This window comes from Meleagris gallopavo, chromosome 5 (assembly GCF_000146605.3).
Source record: "Meleagris gallopavo isolate NT-WF06-2002-E0010 breed Aviagen turkey brand Nicholas breeding stock chromosome 5, Turkey_5.1, whole genome shotgun sequence".
NCBI lineage: Eukaryota > Metazoa > Chordata > Aves > Galliformes > Phasianidae > Meleagris > Meleagris gallopavo.
In genome coordinates this window covers 17,857,589-17,876,657 of record NC_015015.2, presented here as the reverse complement: position 1 = coordinate 17,876,657, position 19,069 = coordinate 17,857,589, and the positions used below count along the sequence as shown (strand labels likewise).

Sequence of the window (19,069 nt, the reverse complement as noted above, 5' to 3'; positions counted from 1 at the left end):
ACTAGCGTATCAGGTGAATACATACAGCCAAATCATAAAATTTTGAGATGGAAAAAAGCATAATAGGTCCCACCTACTCTATTCCTCTGCCAGTACCAGATTGTTATCTGCAGTTTATTTTCCAGCCTGATTTTTCCTGGGATAGGCAATTGCTCAGTGCTTCTGAAAATCAGGCCCTGCTGGTGCGCAGATGGGGCCTCAACCACTTCCCTTAGGAGACATGAGGTAATTGTTCTCAGATATTAGCATGCAAATGCCATATCCAGAGTTCAAAAGGCCTAGATGCATCACTCTGCAATTTCAGTCATTACAGTTATAATGGTTTCTAATTCTGATCACACACTGTGAGCAAGCATGGTGCAGCCCTGCAGCCCGAGCACCTCCAGCCTTGCAGCCAGCAGTTGGGAAGGACTCCCTGAATGACCAAGAGGTTACTCCCCAAATCCTTCTCTTCAGTTCCTTCTTTTCTTAACTATATTTCCACCCCTTACCAACCATCTCTTCATTTCACAACATAAAACCCCACACCATTTATCAGCAGCTTTGATCCCCACTCACCCCTTGCTGCCCAGATGATGCAGGCTGTGCCTCACAGCGCCCTGTGACTCAACATGCCCTGCTCACCTTCCATGGCAAACACCTGCTGGTGGGAGGGATCTTTCACAAACACCTTGTGCTCGCAACTCCTCAACAAGCTCGTCCTTGCAGTTCAGCCCAGGAGGTTTGCAATCAGCCTGGGTCCCCCTGGTTTGCGTCAGTTCCCTAGTTTCACACCCTAGCCTCATCAGATCTGTGCTTTGCCAGACTGCAAAAGCACTCTTAGAGTCAAAGGAACATCATGGGAGAAATGCAATGCAAAATCCTTTCATTGCTGTGTAAAATTTAAAGAAAGGTGTCAACATGTTTGTCAAAGCATAATATACTTGCCAAGTGTCCCTGCATGGCTCAGTCAAATGTCTTCTCCACAGAGCAGGTGATCCCTTCAGTGCTCACAAATGGCTGATGGCAACTTGACAAGTAGCAGCTGCCCAAGAGACAGATCACCTCCCCCTCCTGCTCCTCTGATCAGAGATTTTTACATTCTCCTTCAAGTTGGACCCAACAACCCCACAGCCTCAGGGTGTGCACATCCAACCAAAATCTTATCCTTTTCTACTTCAGACTAATGTTTGATCCATCATCGAGCAGAGCCAGGCCACAGAGCAGCAGGCATGGAGCAGAAAGGCAAGGCAGCCATTCTTCCAACAGCTGTCTGAGGTCAACTTAAACAGACTGTGACTACAATCTGCAATTAGGCTTAAGGTGTTTCACATGGTTGCTAAGCTTAGGAGATAGGTCTCTGATAAGTCTCCTGCTTCTAGCCTTGTCTTTCTCCAAGCTGAGGAAAGACTTGTTGCTCTACATCCTTTCTGAGGCAGGGGATCAGCTTAAAGCTTCAGTTTTGCCTGCAGGTCCCTATAACTCATAACTTTAGTGTTCAAACAAAATATTAGCTAGTAATATTTCTCCACAGTGTTGTTGGCTGTTACAGTGTGGCTTTTTCTTGACACATAAAGAGGTTTTAAAAATGCTGATGGCCCTTGGGTGTAGCTGCACAGAGTTATTATCTTGTGAAACCATTTATTAAAGGTGACAGCAAAGCTTAATAGTTGGCTTTGTACTTAACTTGACTGTAAACAAATGGGTTATCCATATGCAGTGAAGTGAATTCCTTCTGCACACCAGAAGAAAGGAGCATAAGCTTCAGCACATGACTTTTCATTGTATATATATTGAAAAATTACATCTGCTAGAAACATCAGATAAAGGACAGGTCTCATTTACCACTGCTGAAAGTGACCAATCTCCATGACAGCAGATACTTGGGATGAGACAGTCCTTGATTGGAACCCAGGACACCCACAGTGGGTCTTTGTATTCTACTCCCTTAAATTCGATAGCACCAGGTTACTCCTCTCCCATGCAAGCATACAGTCCAGTGTCAGTTACTTTCCTTCACTGAAGCCATGAGGTTTCAGGGAGCCTAAAAGTGTTCTCAGCCTCAATATTCATTACAGTTCCCCCAGTCCTTAACATTTTCAGCACTGACAACTCCAATTTCAGTTTTTACAGTAAAATTAATGAACAGCTGCATCTGCCATGCTGCTGGTGGCAGAAGCTATGGAGCCTGGCATGACAGGACAGCTCATACTCTAATCTGGGTCAGCTTGAGGAGAGCTCTAGAGAAGTGAATCTAGAGGCAGCCCCAAAACAGGGAAGAACTGGGAAAGAATCACAGGGGTAGGTAGAAGCCATGCTGTGTCAGGGATGGCTGCTGGGGTGGGAGAACAAAGTGAGTCCCTCTTCCATAGGAGCACAGAACACAGAATGGATTAACTTTACCATTCAACTAAATTTCCTTGAAAGTAAAAGTGCCTTTCATTACCCACAAACCTACCAGGAAAAGATCTGTGTGTGGCTGTGTGACAGCAACTGAGCATGCCATGCATCCTCAAGGAGAGTGGCCTTCTCCACTAGATGTCTTCTGGCATGCCAGTGATTTCAGCCTAAACATATTAAAGTGTCTAGCTCATGATCTGTAAAATACTGAAAAATATTGGTTTGGCATGAATAACTCGTGAATCATCAGCATTTGTAATTGTTTAGGGGCATGGAGGTAGTTCTTTGTTATTTGTATTCTGATTTCACATGAGAACATTGATACGAAACAGCAGTAATTGAATCTGATAAGCACCAGTGAGCCTTTCCCCAGGAGAGGAGGTACGATTCAGAGGGAGATAGAGGAGTACAGAGAGAACTCTAGAAGTAGGCATGGAGACTTGCAAGTTGCCTCATATCACTACTCATAGATTTTATACACTCCCAAAATGAGAGATCATCAGCTCAGGCAAAGCTAATTACCTGAAACATTATGATTGTATCTGCCATAAGAAGGATGAGATTCAAGGCGTTTCCCTTCCCCCTTTTTTAATTAATTGTCTGTCTATTTAAGCTTTCTTTGAAAATATAGGGCTCTTAGACAGCATCTGACTGCAGTCTGCACGTCTCTGGTGATTCGCAGCTGTCGCTGGTTGTTGTTTCTCCTCCTATTTGTCGGTGGCTGCACTGAGGAAAAGTACCACTGAGCAGCATCAGGTTCTGGTGTTGTTCTCCATTCCCTCCCAGATGCACTGACTCAGAATGAGAGAGCCCCTGGAAGCAGATTTGGTTTGCACATTTAAATTTCCCTGACTTGGCAAATCCAAAGCTTACAACTGTGTAAGCTGGAGCCAAAGTGCTAGTTTGTTCTTAGCCTGTGAAAGCCAGCTCAAGGCTGGTGGCTTCTGGGGAAAGGGCAATTCCCGTGGGTACAGCCAGGTATGCTGTAACCACCCCATCTGGGAAAAGGGGGTGGAAGAAGAGAGCAGAGGCAGGAGCTGACATACAGCAAGCAAGCTGGCAAGACCTGAAGGGGAGGGTAATGTTCCTTCATCCCAGCATTCCTCATGCTCTCTACTGGAGGGCTACATCACAGCATCCTCACAGCACCAACCCGGACCTTTTCGAGGTCCATCTATTTTCAGACCTTTCTGCAGCACTCACTGTTATGGCATATTAAAAGACTTTGGCATACATCTTTGGCCAGGCCTCAGGTTAGGGTGCAGAGCAGCACTACAGCCCTGCACTCAGTCAATCCTACTTTCTCCAAGGGCTGCAACCTGGATCAGTTTGATGCTTCTCCTCACCTGTGGAATGATGGAGATTTCCTCCAGCTGCCTCTGAGAGCTGAGAAGCACAGTAATCTCATCCCCACACAATCCTAAAGATCACATTATTATCCAAGATTCTCTAGGTGCAGACAGGAGCTTTGGAAAGAAGTATGTGAGAGAGTCATGTCAGCCCCGAGGACTCTTATTTCCACCAATGGGTCTTGAGATCCTTGAGCTTTCAGACTCTTCACTACTCTGAAGATGCATAGAGGGAGAGAATCCTCTGCAAAACACACAAGATGTGTCATGACACTGAAATCACTTCTTGAAAAAGCACTCACACTTCTCTGAATTACCCATAGCTTGAAATGAGGAAATTCCAGTGTGTGGTTATGCAGAAACCTGGAATCAGTCACAAAACATCTGCCAATGGAAAAACAAAGTGACTTTCACAGTGAATGAAAGTTGCAATAAATAGTCCACCTGTTAATCTCAGTTTGCAATCAATTCATTCAAACAATAAATCACTTGAACTAATTCACTGGAAGAAGAAACTATCTTAACATCTAGAGAGGTGTCAAGCTGCAGGCTCAGATACAAACAAACAAGTGCAATACATACATGAAATTTATAACAGTAGAGAACAAGTATTTATGAAGCCTTCACATCTCCCTGTGGCCCAGTAGTGCTGCATAAGGAGCAAGCTGGTTTGCAAAGGCAAAAGGCAAAAGCACATTTTGTGTTGTTCTTCTGTGGGCCTTGCAGGCCCACTCTAGGAACAGAAACTGCATTTCTGGCCTATCCTGTCCTCCTGACCCTAGGCAAGATCTGAGAGGAGAAAACAATTGCAGTGCTGAAATTTTGTAGATTGCATCCAGATTTTCTTACTTCTAAGTTAGAATTCAAAGCAGTGCTTAAGATAAAGTACTCTGATTCAAATAGGTATTAGTAACGTGCATTGAATATGACAGTGAAATTGATGGCCTGTGGTAAAAAGGATAGTAATCAAGGCAGGAGCAATGATCCATCAGGATGTAAAATTTGTGGGATGAATCCTTAATTAGTTTGATTAGAATGAAAATATATGCTGGGTTATGCCAGATTTATCAACAAAACAGAATACTTCAAGCAAAATGCAGTTACAGCTGCCATGCTGTTGACTTCTACCCAAAAAGTTTCATTAATCAGATACTCCTAGAAACACCTCGAGTTGGAACAGATGCAACTGAATAGGGAGCTTCCGATGCAACACAGCATGCATGTGATTTTTGTGCAGCCTTGAGCTTCGTGATTAATGTACAACTCTGATGTATTTTTACCTTCGTATCTCCAAAAAGAGGTGAATTGCTGAAGAGGTGCACGTGTTTCACCAACTTCTACATAAGCAGTAACAGTATCTTCATCTGCGTCTTAGAAAACACAAAATACTTTTTAAAGAATAACTCAAATCAGATTCATTTCCAGTGTAATCACTATAATGTAAAAGGCAAAAACAAAATGCAGAAAGTTATTACAAAACCTTTTCTCAAAACTTAAAGTAAAATGACAAGAAAAATCTCTCCTGTTTTACTTTATGTTATTTGTTCTCCTGACATGGTGGACATCTCTTTGGTTTTCAGTTAAAAAAAAATTCCCCCTCATAGGTTTCAAACATTAAAATACTCTTGTGAAATACACGTTGGTGTTGGGCTTTTCATGTGGAAACAATTCCAGGTTACTTACGTCAAAATGAAAACACCTGAGAATGCTTAAAAATTCTCACAGAAATAACCAGCACTTTTTAGGTAGATTTGGCTATTCAAGTCAGCAGCCTCAAGAAAAATAATCCTACCAGCACAGAAACTGCTTGGGAGAGATGCACTGGAGTTTCAGTAGAGAAAAATTCAGATTTTCTATCTTGGGAAAAAATACAATTTTCCTTTTCATTTTAGTGACGTCTCATATTTGCTCTAAAAGTAATTCCCAACCTCACACAAAGTATCTTTTCCCCAGGAACATTAAAAGCTCTGTGATCCAAAACGACCCCATAAGTCTGAGAAGAAGAAGCTGTAATTTGCCTCTTTGCTTTGCAGGATGTGGTGCAGCATCACAGATCATCCCTCTCAACCTCATTCCCCATGTTGAGACTAAACGTCGTTGCTAGAAATTCAAAAGTTGATGAGAAAAAAGGAGAATATTATACCATTTTGAAGACAGAGGAGGGAAATTCTTCAGCAGAAAGCATATTTTTAGTCATTTTGCTTCCATAATTATTTTTTTAGCCTCACAAGATTATATCATGCATATAGGTATATTGTTCTCATTTCTTCTCCTTACAGTTGCAATTATACTTGTAAACACTAATTTGTATTTAATTTTTGCAACCAGCCTCTGGTGGGAAGAATATAAATAGACTGATTTGGATGTCATCAACTCTTTTTCTGCCTTTAGAATTCCACACAGAAGCACTCACTGCAGTAAGACATGGCCATGCACTAAGTCTCTTTCTCATGTTCTTGTTTTTGTTTTCCTGGCATTTTCTTGAATTTTCTCACATGTTTAAATAGTGTCTGGTGACTGAAAGAGCTAAATATCAAGGGAAAGGCAGTAAGAGTGCTCGCTGCAGGAGATTCCTGACTGGCACAGAGCTCAGCCGAGTTGTCTACATTTCAGGACTTGGGCTGCCTGTGCAAAACTCCATCAGCTTGGAAGAAAACGCTGCAAACCCCAATAGATTATCTGTCTTTTAAATTGATGTCGCTGCTTGGGAATCATTGGTATTGGTAACTTCTAACTGCTTATCTTTCTGCAGTACCAGATTTCACTTAACTGAACCAATTCTCACTCAGTCTTGTCACAGACAAGCATATGAATTTATATTGGGTTTAAATGAAGCCTGGAAGACTGTTTCCAGTACATGATTTACTTACTTTCAATTTCCATAGGATTTGCAAACAGAACATTTATTTCACATGGCCTTAGAGTGTGGCCGTAAACTGCAGTCTTGCTTTATTCTAAGTCATAAGCAGACAAGGTTACTTTTCAATATGCATTTATTTGCATGTTTCCAGACAATATTATTTGTCTTTGGCTCAAATATTGGCCTCAGCTTGCCAAAACAAAAGCCCAGCCATTTTATGGAAAACTAGCTGTATGCTTACTTAAAATTCAGCCTGAACCAGCATGATATCTGGTTTCTGTTCATCCTGAAGGCTGACGCAGGACTCATGATCCTTGAGGTCCCTTTCAACCCTGTGATTCTGTGACTCCCGAGCCCTCAGACTGCGACAGCCCTGTGGGGAAGCAGCCTGATTCTGCAGGCTGAACACAAGGGCTGTGCCTGCGTCTGAAAATCAAACTTTTTCTCTGATATAGCCACAGGGTGCAAATGCTGTGCAAGCCTATTCTGAATTTCTCTTAAGTATCAGGTTTTTCATTTTTTCCCTCAAACTGAAGACCAAATTAGGAGAAAGGTGTTCTCTTTGTTCATTGAGTGTTTTTGTAGCTATCTCTTGGGTGAAAAAATAGCACAAAGGGAAGGACTTTGCCACTTTAGCTGCTTTGATTCAGTGAAGGAAATGCTAAGTGCGAGTAATGCCAGCTGTAATCAGACAAGCCCTTGTGCGTGCTCCAAAATGCCTTGAAGTTAAATTTGCAGTGCTGAAGTAAGACTTTGTGAAGTTCAGCAGCCAAACAAGAAAGGCAGTCTGGCTCTGCTGACAGCACTGACAACAAGCCTTGTGGGACGTGCAAGACGTTTGCAAATCCAGTGGCTTCACCACAGAAGGCTATGCCACCAATCAGTTCAGCAGGCTACTGGATTATGTGGGAGTCACATCTTTTTTTTTCTCTAATATTGAAATATTCTGCAATATAAAAAAGAATTCATTGTAGCCATAATTCCAGTCTCAAGAGATAAAAAAAGCAAAGGTAAATGTTCACCAGAAAATTTCTTTCACGAGTCATTTATTTGAATTTATATAATGTCCACAAAAATAGAAACAGTCTTCAGAACCATTCTGTGATACATAGTCTCCAAGCTGAGATTTACAATGGCAATAGAGAAATATCTCATGTGGGTTTTTTTCCACATGCGTATGTTGAAGCTGTGAGAAGCAAGCAAGAATTATGCATTTTGCCATGGAAAGGAAGATAAAAATGTAACTAAACATGTTAATGTCTGTGTAGTTCACCAGCCTACATATAGTTTCTCAGGATGTTTTAAGAGTAAGTTGCTCTAACTTTGTGCAGAAAATAGACCTGGAGGGGTGCTCACGCTTACACCTCTGACATTCTGATTTGCATGTATCTATATAAATATAATATACTTTCCTATCTAGAGCTTTATACATATGAAAAATTATGGTACAGTAAAAATCTATACACATGGTGCTACCAGTTGAGCAGCTGCTAACTTAAAGGATACATCTAAAAATATGATTGCTCAGCTTCTGAAATACAAAATAAAAGAGCAATCAGAAATGCTTTTTGTTTAAATAGTAATTTACATAAACATTCACCTCTTCATTTTCTCCATTTGCTTAGGCCTTGTAAAAAGATTCCCTTTGGTTGGTTGCATCTGTCCTTGGCAAGAACTGCAGATTTAAACAGTCCTTTGTATTTGTCTTAGGCAAGGGTTAATATATTTGTGAAACAGAGTAAAAGTTGGCTGGCTTCTATTCCAGGTTTGTGCTATTGTAATGCTGAATGACAAGTACCTACTCTGAAAAGTTCTACAGAATGGGAACGTAAACTTGCACGATTTCCACTTGCTGAAAGACATGACAGTAAAAGACTGGCATTTGACCCAGCATAAATCACTATCTGGATTTATACAGTGGGCTTTAAGTGAAGCTACTTATTTTCAAAACCTTTACAAGCATGTTTAGCTGCTGCTCAGTAAAAAAGGGGTGAGACATCTATATTACAAGTTCAATCAATTTCCCAGTAAGTTGCTGAGAGATCTGGTAGAAAGCAGTTTTATGAAGGTATGATAATCAGTAAGACATGAGTTAACCTGAGATCTAGCACAACAGCATCGCTATGGCCATCAGCTATACCTTTTTGCTTCCAGAGCAAGAAAGGATGAAATCTGGGTGCCAGGGGATTTGTGATGGTGGCACTGATTTCAGGTTTTCACTCAAGGAGTGGATTGGAATGTGAAGGGGGATAAGCCTGGAGTACCGTGGTGATGGTTGGACTAGATGATCTTAGTGGTCTTTTCCAACCTTAATGATTCTATGATCCTATGAATGGACTGCAAATAACTGTGGGGTTGGGAGGAGGAAGGTGACGATCTTTGGAGCAAAGTGAAGGTTCTCTCCTCATCTGGTGGCATGGTTCTCGCTGTATGAACTACAAAATGTAAATGGAGTGGAATGTAGCCAATCAGGCTGAAAAAAGAGGAAATTAGTGAGTTGCGCAAAAGCAAGCAAGGCTGGCACAGTCAGTCTAACAAAAAAAAAAGAAAAAAAGAGAGAGATACACTGAGAGAAAAAAAAAATGACTTTGAAGTACAGAGGCTTATAACTTGATTTGTAAATTAGATGAACCTCTCTCCACCCAGGTTATGAAAAGTAAAAATTGTCATGTACAAGTAATTGATGGTGACAGCTTTGGCACACACACTGTAGGAGGTGGTGCTATTGTTAGACATGCCCTACATATGTAGATAACAAGTTAAAGCTCTTATGTTTGCCTACAAATTGTTGCTAAGCACATTTGATGCCATTTATATTGATACTTCTGTTGTCTCTTGGTTTCATCTCCATTTCCTTTTAAGACAAACAAAAAATGGAATAGCTTACAACCTCCAGCTGCGCCCTGCTGAATTTCTGGCTAATTTGGATTTAAATCCAAGAGATGCCTGAGGAAATGGATATTGGATGGATTTAATATTCCTTTTTCTTTTCCCCTGGATTTTTCAGCCCTTGTAATTGCCATTGCTTTCCAAATTTCCAATCCTTGAAATAGTGAATAGGAATCGATCTTTGTTTCACCTCTGTTAACATCACCAAGAAAATCCTGTTTTTCAACTCCCACATCTCACGTACTCAGTGACCTGGTGAAGAACTGCCTCCTCTAGATTTATTTCCCCATGTTCTGCCTGTGCCTGGTGCCAGCAGGAAGCATTTGTGAGTTGGAGAAAGAAAAAGTTGCCAATGAATGTTCAGTCTCTGCATGGCACAGATAGAGACAAGCCCAAAATACAGACCCAGACCCAGATTCAAGTGTCCCCAATGTCTCAGTGTCTTTATGTTGGTGGGTTTTTCTGCAACAAAGAATTAAAAAAAAAAAGAAAAAAAGAAGGAAAAAAAGCAAACAAATACAAAGAGCTAGACTTGAGAAAAGCAAAGAGAACTGATATTTTACATGCAACTGAGTTTTACATTTCTCAGAGGTTATTTGAAAATAAATGTCCAAATGAGACTTGACCTGCCAGGAAGATCATATAACTTGAAGGAACTGGGGAGACTTCTCCCTTGTGCCATTGGATTATTAGATATTCTGCTTGCCCCTCTCCTCATTGCTTTATGTGTGGTGGATTTGAATACTTTAGTTAGGAATATAAGGTAGGGGAGAGTACTATCTCTACTGCAAAACTGGTGCCTTTTGGTAAGTTTGCCCAGTCAGAAAACAGTCATCTTCCTCTAATGGCTTTTGGTCCCTGAGATTGACTCTCTTCCTGCAGTCCACTTCAAATATAGTTAAAGTCAGTTATAAACAAATAGCCCGTTTCATGGTGTGAGCTGAATGCCCTTTCGAGGTTAGGGAGGAAACTCAGTACCAGGCAAGGTCCAGTCCTAAACTTCTGCCTACAAAAGAAGGTTCCAGTGATGGAGGTAGTATGGGTTCTCCAAGTAAATGCTCACACCCACCTTGCTGAGCTACTGCTCTTACGGCCGGGACAAGACAACTGAAGGGGAACCCACTGTCTGGATTAATAAAAGCAACTGGAAGCCAGCAAAGTGTTGAAACATTCAGAAATTGGAGGGAAGGAACAAGTGATATTGGCCAATGAAAGCTATAAACCAGCTGGTTATGGACGAAGACTACTTGGCTCAGAGATGCTTTACAGTTTCTCCATTTACAGCTGCCTTCCAAAGTGGATTATCATACTGCCTAAATGCCCTAGTATTTTGCTCCTTCCCTTTCTTTGCATGACTCGCAGCATTGTCATAAATCACATTATGCCTGTATGAACTTAAAACAAAAAAAAAAAAAAAAAAAGAAAACTTCACAAGAAGGGAAAAATAATCATAATTCTATAATGTTATCTTATATCACAGAAAACTGTGTACATTTTTTCCCCATACAGGACATACTTCAAATAAAATAATTTTAACACCAACAATGATAATGTTCCTTCTTCCCGACAGAAGTAGAATTGTTTTTTCACCCCAGTTTGGTACATAAATATAAGAAAATAGTCTTTGAATATTTACATCCAGGTGTTTTAAGTGTTATTTCTTGACATCCTTAATTCTCATTTTCTCTCCAGCCACGGGCATTCTTTCCAAATTTATATACTAATCTGCGACCATCCACACGCTCCAGGATTTCTCTTTTATAATAGTATCTGTTAAAGGAAATACATAAAAAAGATTTAAACCAAATTCCTCTGCAGTCTCAGAAGACCACAGTCAAATTGGGAATCACGAAGCTATCTGAAATGTCTTTAGTTTGTTTCATTTTATGTTATTTTATTATATTTTATTACACCTAAGGTTAATCTAACTGAAAGACAAGGAAGAAAAAAAATCATTGTGTCTCTTTTTTTTTTAATTCACATTAGCCAACTTACGAATTTGAATCTCTCCATTTTTCGTATTCCAAAGTATTGCCCTATTCGTTACATGCTCTGATTAAATTTCATCTTGTTTTGTTTTTTTGGTGGTGTTTTTTTTTTCCTAAATAAGCCTGCACCTGAAATCTGACCAGGAAAGAATCTAAAATTCCATTTTGAAATACAGTTTAAACTTCTATGGATTATGGGAAATTCTCAAAATGTTAAACCAAGGGACAAAGAAGGTCCTCACAGAGCCAGTTTTAAGATGAAGGCAGGGAAATGTTTATGTTCTGAACACTGGTGCAAAAAGCAAGTTCTCTGTAATCTAAAACTTCCCAGTTCAATAGCACGTGAACCTTCAGCTTGCTGTAACCATTTTTCCTTTCTACAATCAAATATTTTTATTGGTTGGCAGTGTGGTCAGAAACAGAATCTATTATGCATAAAATATATTGTGTTATATAATATGCATATTATAATATACAGAAACAGGAGAAGTAAATTAAGACAAAGCAGAATGCAACATTACAACCTCAAAATTAGTGGGAAAGACTTTGTTGTTGCAAAAAATAAAAAAAGGAACTGCTGCTTGCTTGCAGTTCGTTTTTAAAAGTAACCAGATTCTCCGTTCAGGCAATTTCTTTATGTGCACTCACCTCATAGCCCGGCTGAGCTTCTCATAAGTCATGCTGCTGTTGTTCTTCTTCTTCCCCCAGAGCTGAGCCACAGCTTCGGATTTTAAAAATCTGAAGACACCTTCTGACCGGTCCTCCCACTTGATTAATCCTGGGTATTTCTCAGGGTTAAGAAGAATATCTCGAATAAATTCCCAGAGATGAGTTCCTCGAGGGTCTGAAAGAGAAAGGGTGCAGAAGGAAGGAGTTTAAGGAGCTCTCTGGGCTATGTTCTTTATTATGCAGTTTTCTTATGGCGTGTCATCTATAGGCAAGGACCACTCAGTGAGGATGGGCCATGCTTTGTGGACTGCAGAACCACCACCTCAGAGCTACACAGGTGAAAACATCAATGGCTTTTACACGAAGGCCAGGGCTGAGCATCAGCCTTCAGAAGGCTGAACCCTGAGGCAAAAGGATGGATAGGAGCCACAACAGCCAGGGGAGGTAAAGACTAAACCATCCCCTGCTGCCTGAACTGAACACCACTTTGGCACTGAACGTGTTTAAGTCTTCTCCTCGCCTCCCTTTTTCCTGATATTTTTCCTTATATTCTTCTACAGCATGGCAGCATGTAACCTGGTGTTGTTGTGCAACTCGTGAAAACAGCCAGCAGTACTGTGCAGAGGGCACAGCGCCATGAATTTAAAACAGACAAACAGAAGGCAAATGAAATACAATGCTGTTCCACGTATGCAAGTGTTTGGTCTCAAGTGTTCTAGATAGACTTCAAGAAGAAGGTGTGTACTGGCTAGAGGGATAGTGATAAATATGGATAGCCAAAATTGTATAGGAAAATAGCAATAAAAGTTTGACTGCAATAGCAGAAAGGGCAAAAACAGATATCCAAGTTCAACATGGAGGCCCTATTTAAGCACAACTCTAATCCAGCTATTGTAGAGATGACACGAGAAAACCCAATACGGTCAAACAAGTGAGATGTAGTGGTATATGAATGAAGAATAACAGTGACAAGGTGGCCCAGAAAACAGTTTGGTCTGCTTTCAAATGCATATAAGGCTTTAGACAAAAGTAAGAAGGAAACAACCTCAACAAAGATGCAATGTTAAATAGAAACTGGTATACAGGTAACATCAGTATCTTTCAGTCAACTAATCCAGTATTTTTCTTTGCTATGATAATTGCTTTCTAGAAGCAACAAAACGTGGTGGATCTAGTCTATCTGGACATCAGCAACAGACTGTATAGATAATGGTACAACGACTACTGATGAAACTGGAAATGTAGGGGATTAGCCCAGCATGGCAAAGTAACCTTTACTTTATGCCAAGACTATGATAGGGTTCTTCTGAGGTTCGTCTTCAGACCACTCCTACTTAATCTCTTCATTAGCAATCTTGATACACACACACAACAACACAAAAAAAGTCTGTGCGCAGATAAAAGTTCTGGAGTTCTGAATGAGCAAAGTCACAGAGCAGGATAAGAAGAGAAGTCATGAAGGAAAACTAATCTGGAGACTACAGAAACAGGATTAAATTGAATACTGCAATGCACATCAGAGGATAAATATTAATATGCTCTACTATAAACACAGGATGAAAAAAAACATATGCAAGTTGTTTTCAGGTTTGAAATCCCAGTAAAATGCATTAAGAGAATGGTGTCTATGAATCACAGATATGGTAATCGGTCTTCGGACTCAGGTTGAATCAAAACCAGCAGAAAAAGAGGATGAGGGGAGCAGAAAGACTGCTGTATCAGAAGAAAAGGCAGCTGTAGGAGTAGGGGGCATGTATCTGCTCATGATGCCATGCATGAAAAGCTCTGGGAGGAGATGCAGAACTGCATCTCTGGCATTGCTGCACCTGGCAGGCATAGGCACAGAAGGGCCTGTGCACAGACCTTCCTTATTTAGTCCATCACCTCCTTTGTCATCCCTATATTCCAGATCACCAGCTCAGCTCAACGAAGGTGGAGGAAACTGAATTCTGGTGGTTTTCCTCTAAGCTCTCACTGATAAAAACAATTAGAAAAGTGCAAAACTACTGCATCAAAAATAATGTGAGAAACAGCACCAGAAATAGTCAGATTCTTGGAGAATTCTATCAGAATAACCATCTAACCAGTTCTGCTTTCAAAATGAACTCAGAATGCTCCCTTTTCCTTCCCAATGGGTATCTACTCTTAATATGTTTCTTTTCCTTCAATCAAACAACCATTATAACCACGGACTTACTGTGTTTCTTGGTGTGGGACTTTGGGGTATGATCTTGTGTTTTTTTCACATCTGAAGAATCTGTAGAGAGGAAAATGAAGCCTATTTGTAAATTTGATTAAAGGTTTTCCATTGACTAGCAGGTTGAAAGAAATAAAACCACAAAAAAGAACGAATATCTCTTTTAAAGATAATCACTTTTCAGAAGGCAATCTAAGGGAGGAGGAAGGGGGAGAGTTTTGTTTTCTGTACTGTATGGTAATCAGCACACTTCACAAAGAGACCATTGATGAATAAAGAATGAACGCAGAGGTAAACATTTGGCTTTTGAAACCTAAATTAGATTAACAAATACCTCACCCCATGCTATGTGTGAGAGAGAGAAAAATAAGAGAATCACGTCTATAAAAAGAAGACTGAATTGTCCCATTATGTCTCAGTCTTTGCAGAAGCATGTATCTTTGGGGGCTTATTTGTTTCCGAAGAGATGATCTAATGTGAAATATATGCGCTGGTACCGATGCACAGAACACCTACCTGACTAAAACATAATGAACTGGCACAGCGTGGTTGTTTGGGGGGCAGGGAGCGGGACTGCACTGGTAGGAGGTTTTGGCAGCTGGACGTGCATATATTGTTCCATGGCTCGGAGCCACAGAAACAAGCCATTTCTCATTGATGGTGCTTTATCACCTGCAGCCAGCCCCAGGAGGAATCGGATTTCTGGCACAAAAGTTTCTTCAGAAACGAAGAAAAAGAAAAGTTCTGTCTGTTCCTTGCCATCTCCCATCTGGCAGCCTGACTGCATCGCACTCTGCAGCTCCAATGTCACAAAATCTGCGGGACCGTCCCAAGAGGGAGGCCCTCCTCTTTTTGCTTTTCGGCCTGCTTCGTGCCTGAATGCCACAAAGCAAAGCTGAAGGTCCCACGCACGTTTTCCCAGCTTCTATGAATGCAAGATTATCATACTTTTCATGGAAACGGGACATTTGCATGTGCAAATGACTCACAGGAAATATTCATTTGCATAGAAACTTGTTGGATTTGCACAAGCAACTGCAATAACTGCATGTGAAAAGGTAGATGCAAAGCTATTCACACACTCACTTTATTCATACATAACTGGATATGTACCCCAAGCAGGGCAGAAAGGATAAGTCCAACCTCCCCTGCTCTGAGCTGACATAATTACTGTCCTTGACCCTCCGAGCAGCAAATGCGCTCTGAGTCATTTTGCCTTCCCACTCTCAAAGAGCAGGAACCAGCCTGAACCTTACTCAGCTTGGGGGGAAAAAGTAAAATGAGGCATATTTCACTGCCTTTCCTCAGATTACGATCCCCCGATGTTATTAAAAGCCTGTGGGAACTCCTGGTGAGGACAGCAGGACCAGGCCCTTTATTTGTCCTCTTATTTAAATCCTTTCCATTTTAAAATCCCACAATTTGCTCCCAAATGTTTGTTATGCTCTGTTTAGCTGGAGATTTATTCTTGGAGATTCAGTTCCCTTATGCCTGGCTGGTGATTTACTCTGGATTTCAGCTGTGTACACAGCCACTTGCTCTGCCTCCCTCTCATGGAGACCGGTTTCAAACACGCTGTGTTGGGAGGCTGGGGCCTGACAGATGAAAAGAGTTACAGTGCAGTTTCAACAAAGCTGTCTTGCAAAACTTGTGACAAAAGGTTGCAGGGTATTTGCATATGATTCAGGAATGAGCCATATTCTTTACGGGATATACAAATTTAGTTTTTACAGGAGGCTGTGCCCTTGGCGTGCCACCCTTGCTCTAGGCTCAAGCAGTAGGCAGGTAAACACACTGCGCCAGGAGCTTGACAGGTCCCCAGTCCCACCAGAGCGCTCTGAACTCCTGGCAGCCATCTTAGCAGAGTGGGTGGAGGCGGCGGCGAAAGCAAACATTGTTGGGGTTTTGGTGTTGGTTGGTTGTTTTTTCTTTTAAGGTTTGGTGGTTTTCTTTCCCAAGTTAGGTTTTCTCTCTCTTATTAAATCGATTGCCAAATGCATTCGTTTAAGCCACATGTCCCCGTAGCAAGCCCAGTGGTGCTGGAAGGCAGGGGCGCAGTGGGCACAGGGGCAGTCACAGCTCTACAGCCCACAGTGCTCTGCAGAGACAGCGCCTGTGAGGCCACATCCCCCGCAGCACACCTCCCTCATTACCGCACAACTTCAACCTGTCTCCCTCAGGCCTATCTGCCTGAAAGCCTTCTAAGACGACCGTGCCTTTCCTTCCCCGTTTCTTGCTGCCTCATGACCTCAGATTCCCTTTTCCCTCCACCTTGCTCTTGCCTCCATCCCGCTGCCTGCAGCAGGACGTGCCCTGCAGAGCACCCCGACATGTGTGCCCTGCCCACAGTTTCAATGGGCGCTACATCAAATGGGTTTGCTCTTTTTCCTGCCCTTTAGGAGACAGATCATATCTCTCCTATGGCCTCATGGAGCTCTGAGAAGGGGTGAAATGGTGTGCTGGGCTTGCCTGGGGACAGACTGGGCTGGGAGTAGGCAGGGGGCTCCGGGCCTGCCCTACAGTGCCCAGCGGCTGCCCCCAGCATGCCCCCAAACCTACTTGACATGAACGACCAGCTCAGCAGGGAACTGCAGCCACTTCTGGGGAGGAATATGACTACTATTTGCCCACACCTGGCTACCCCACAGAAAAGCAGATGCCTGAGCTGGAACATCTTGTCTCTCTGACACTAACATCTTCCCCTTTGACTAAGTCACTTTAAAAGATATGTGGAGGCAGCAGATTGTTTGATCTTCTTTGTCTTGACAGAGGGAAGAGAAAAGCTACGGTAATAATGATAGCTAAAAGAGTTGTCAGAATCAGTACTGCTTGGTATAAAATGACTGGAGGCTCAGATTCAATCCTACAACAGAAGACCACGGAGACTATTATATGTCAGTAACTTTGGGAGAAGCAACAATTAACAATATAATTACAAGTTCCTTACCAGGAGGCTGGTGACTCGGTGTCGTCATGGAGATCTGAGCACGACAGAACGTTTTGCTGTCCAATAGCTCTGGGAGTTAAAAAGAAAACATTTAAAGTAATGTCCTCTTACAACAATAGAGCTACTTCAGAAAAGCATGAAGTATGGTGAAGGTAGTTACCTACTGTGCTACCATAGCCACTGTCATACAGGTAATTGTCGTCTTTCCAGGAGACCATTAACGATGGATCTGAAGGTGAAGGACAACGAGGAAAATTAGATCAACAAAAGGACATAAGGATGAGTATTGAGCACAGACAGACAAAGCAGTAAGAAATGTGCAAAAGGTACAATGAACTGAGAATTGAAGGGGCTAAGTGAAAAATTACTTTCTCTCAAATTGTGGATTAGGGTTTGTATACTCAGACAAACATACTTACACAAAGCACTGACTTACAAAATAATGTAGCTGCCTTTTCCTTTTCCTAAGACACCATTTATGCCTGCCCTTGAATGAATTTTCCTGTCAGAACAGCTCTAATTCTACCCTAATTCTCTAATTCTATGACAGTTCTTTGGTGCCTGAAAATGAATGTGCTGTCAAATATCTAGTAGAACAAGAGAATGCTTATAATTAGTATTTATTTCTATAATAGTGGAACTCGAAAGTCCCCTCCAAGACAGAACTTCATGTGTAAGCACATGGTGAGAAACATCAAAGCATAACCATTTTATTCTGGCACGTAAGTCCCCACCCTTAACCCAAAAGCTACTAGTAAGCTTAAAGAGTAATACGACTTAGTGACCTTCTGGTCAGGTGGATCAATACATACAAAAGCTGTACAGTGAGCAGGAAATTACTCTTTTTACAGTGCATTTTTGAGGTTAGAAGCTTTAAACACTTATTTTTCTTTTGAACTCAAGCTCAGAAAGGATGAGATCTGAAGTTCAAATCCATGTTTTACTTATTTTTTTTTCATGTTCACATAAATGGGGGAAAAAAAGAGTTATAGCTAATCATTGGTTGGCTGAGTTACCACTTATGACATAGGAATTTAGCAGGCATGCTAAGTAATAGCTGCATGTTTGGGCACCCAGAGCTTGTGTTCTTACAATAGCACACACCCTTTGCTTGTTTGGACACCTGATCTGCCCAGCGTTGCCTCTGAAAACAGGCCTTAGCCAGCCGGAACGTGGGGAGACAGCTTGTCTTCACATTTCATCCTATTTCAGTGCCTACAAGGCAGGCTTTCCCCCCTAAACCACAGCCCATCCCTGCCAGCTCACAGAGTCCCAGTCTGCATCAGCCCACATCACCCTACCACCAGGCACAGTGAGTAGCCCTAGTCAGTGGTGGGCTTTGATCTCTCCAGGATGTGTGGCAGAGGTACTGTGCAGAGCCCTGTGTATCTGCACTTGAAGGAGAGACTAACATTATACCAGGATCTCATAAATCAGGACTTAAAGAATTACTGTGGTTTCTTATAAGGCAAGCATCGAGGCCACTGCATGCATGCCACCCATACCATGCGGGCACGGACAGGGAGCGGGACTGCAATGGTTGCTTGCTGCAAGGAGAAGGTGAAGAGAGTCCCTGGCTGGGGAGGCTGTGCTCCTCCAGGTGCACTAAATGAATTGGCTGGCAGTATTTGTCAGAGACACCTCACACTACAAGTCTGTACTCCTGCTGTCAGGAAATACTAAAATGTGGCTAATGATACATCTACAGACAACGATGCTGGGACGAGTGTGATAGGCAGTGTTCAGATATAGACGGAGCTGTCCTGGCAAAAGGAACTGGCACAACAATTG

At 41.8% G+C, this 19,069-nt stretch overlaps 1 protein-coding gene across 3 annotated transcripts in view; it reads right to left on the bottom strand.

Moving 5' to 3' along the window:
• Nucleotides 1-10,288: 10,288 nt before the first annotated feature.
• The window catches only part of EHF (ETS homologous factor), a 57,982-nt gene continuing 49,201 nt past the window's right edge, over nucleotides 10,289-19,069 (bottom strand). For all 3 annotated transcript variants that reach the window (XM_010711230.3, XM_010711229.3, XM_010711228.3), the window contains exons 5-9: nucleotides 17,439-17,507; nucleotides 17,279-17,347; nucleotides 14,332-14,391; nucleotides 12,114-12,309; nucleotides 10,289-11,247 (exon numbers count right to left, since the gene is read on the bottom strand). In XM_010711230.3, the coding sequence (XP_010709532.1) occupies nucleotides 11,148-11,247; nucleotides 12,114-12,309; nucleotides 14,332-14,391; nucleotides 17,279-17,347; nucleotides 17,439-17,507 (494 nt within the window). In that variant the 3' untranslated portion in view covers nucleotides 10,289-11,147. The remainder of the gene's footprint in view (nucleotides 11,248-12,113; nucleotides 12,310-14,331; nucleotides 14,392-17,278; nucleotides 17,348-17,438; nucleotides 17,508-19,069) is intronic.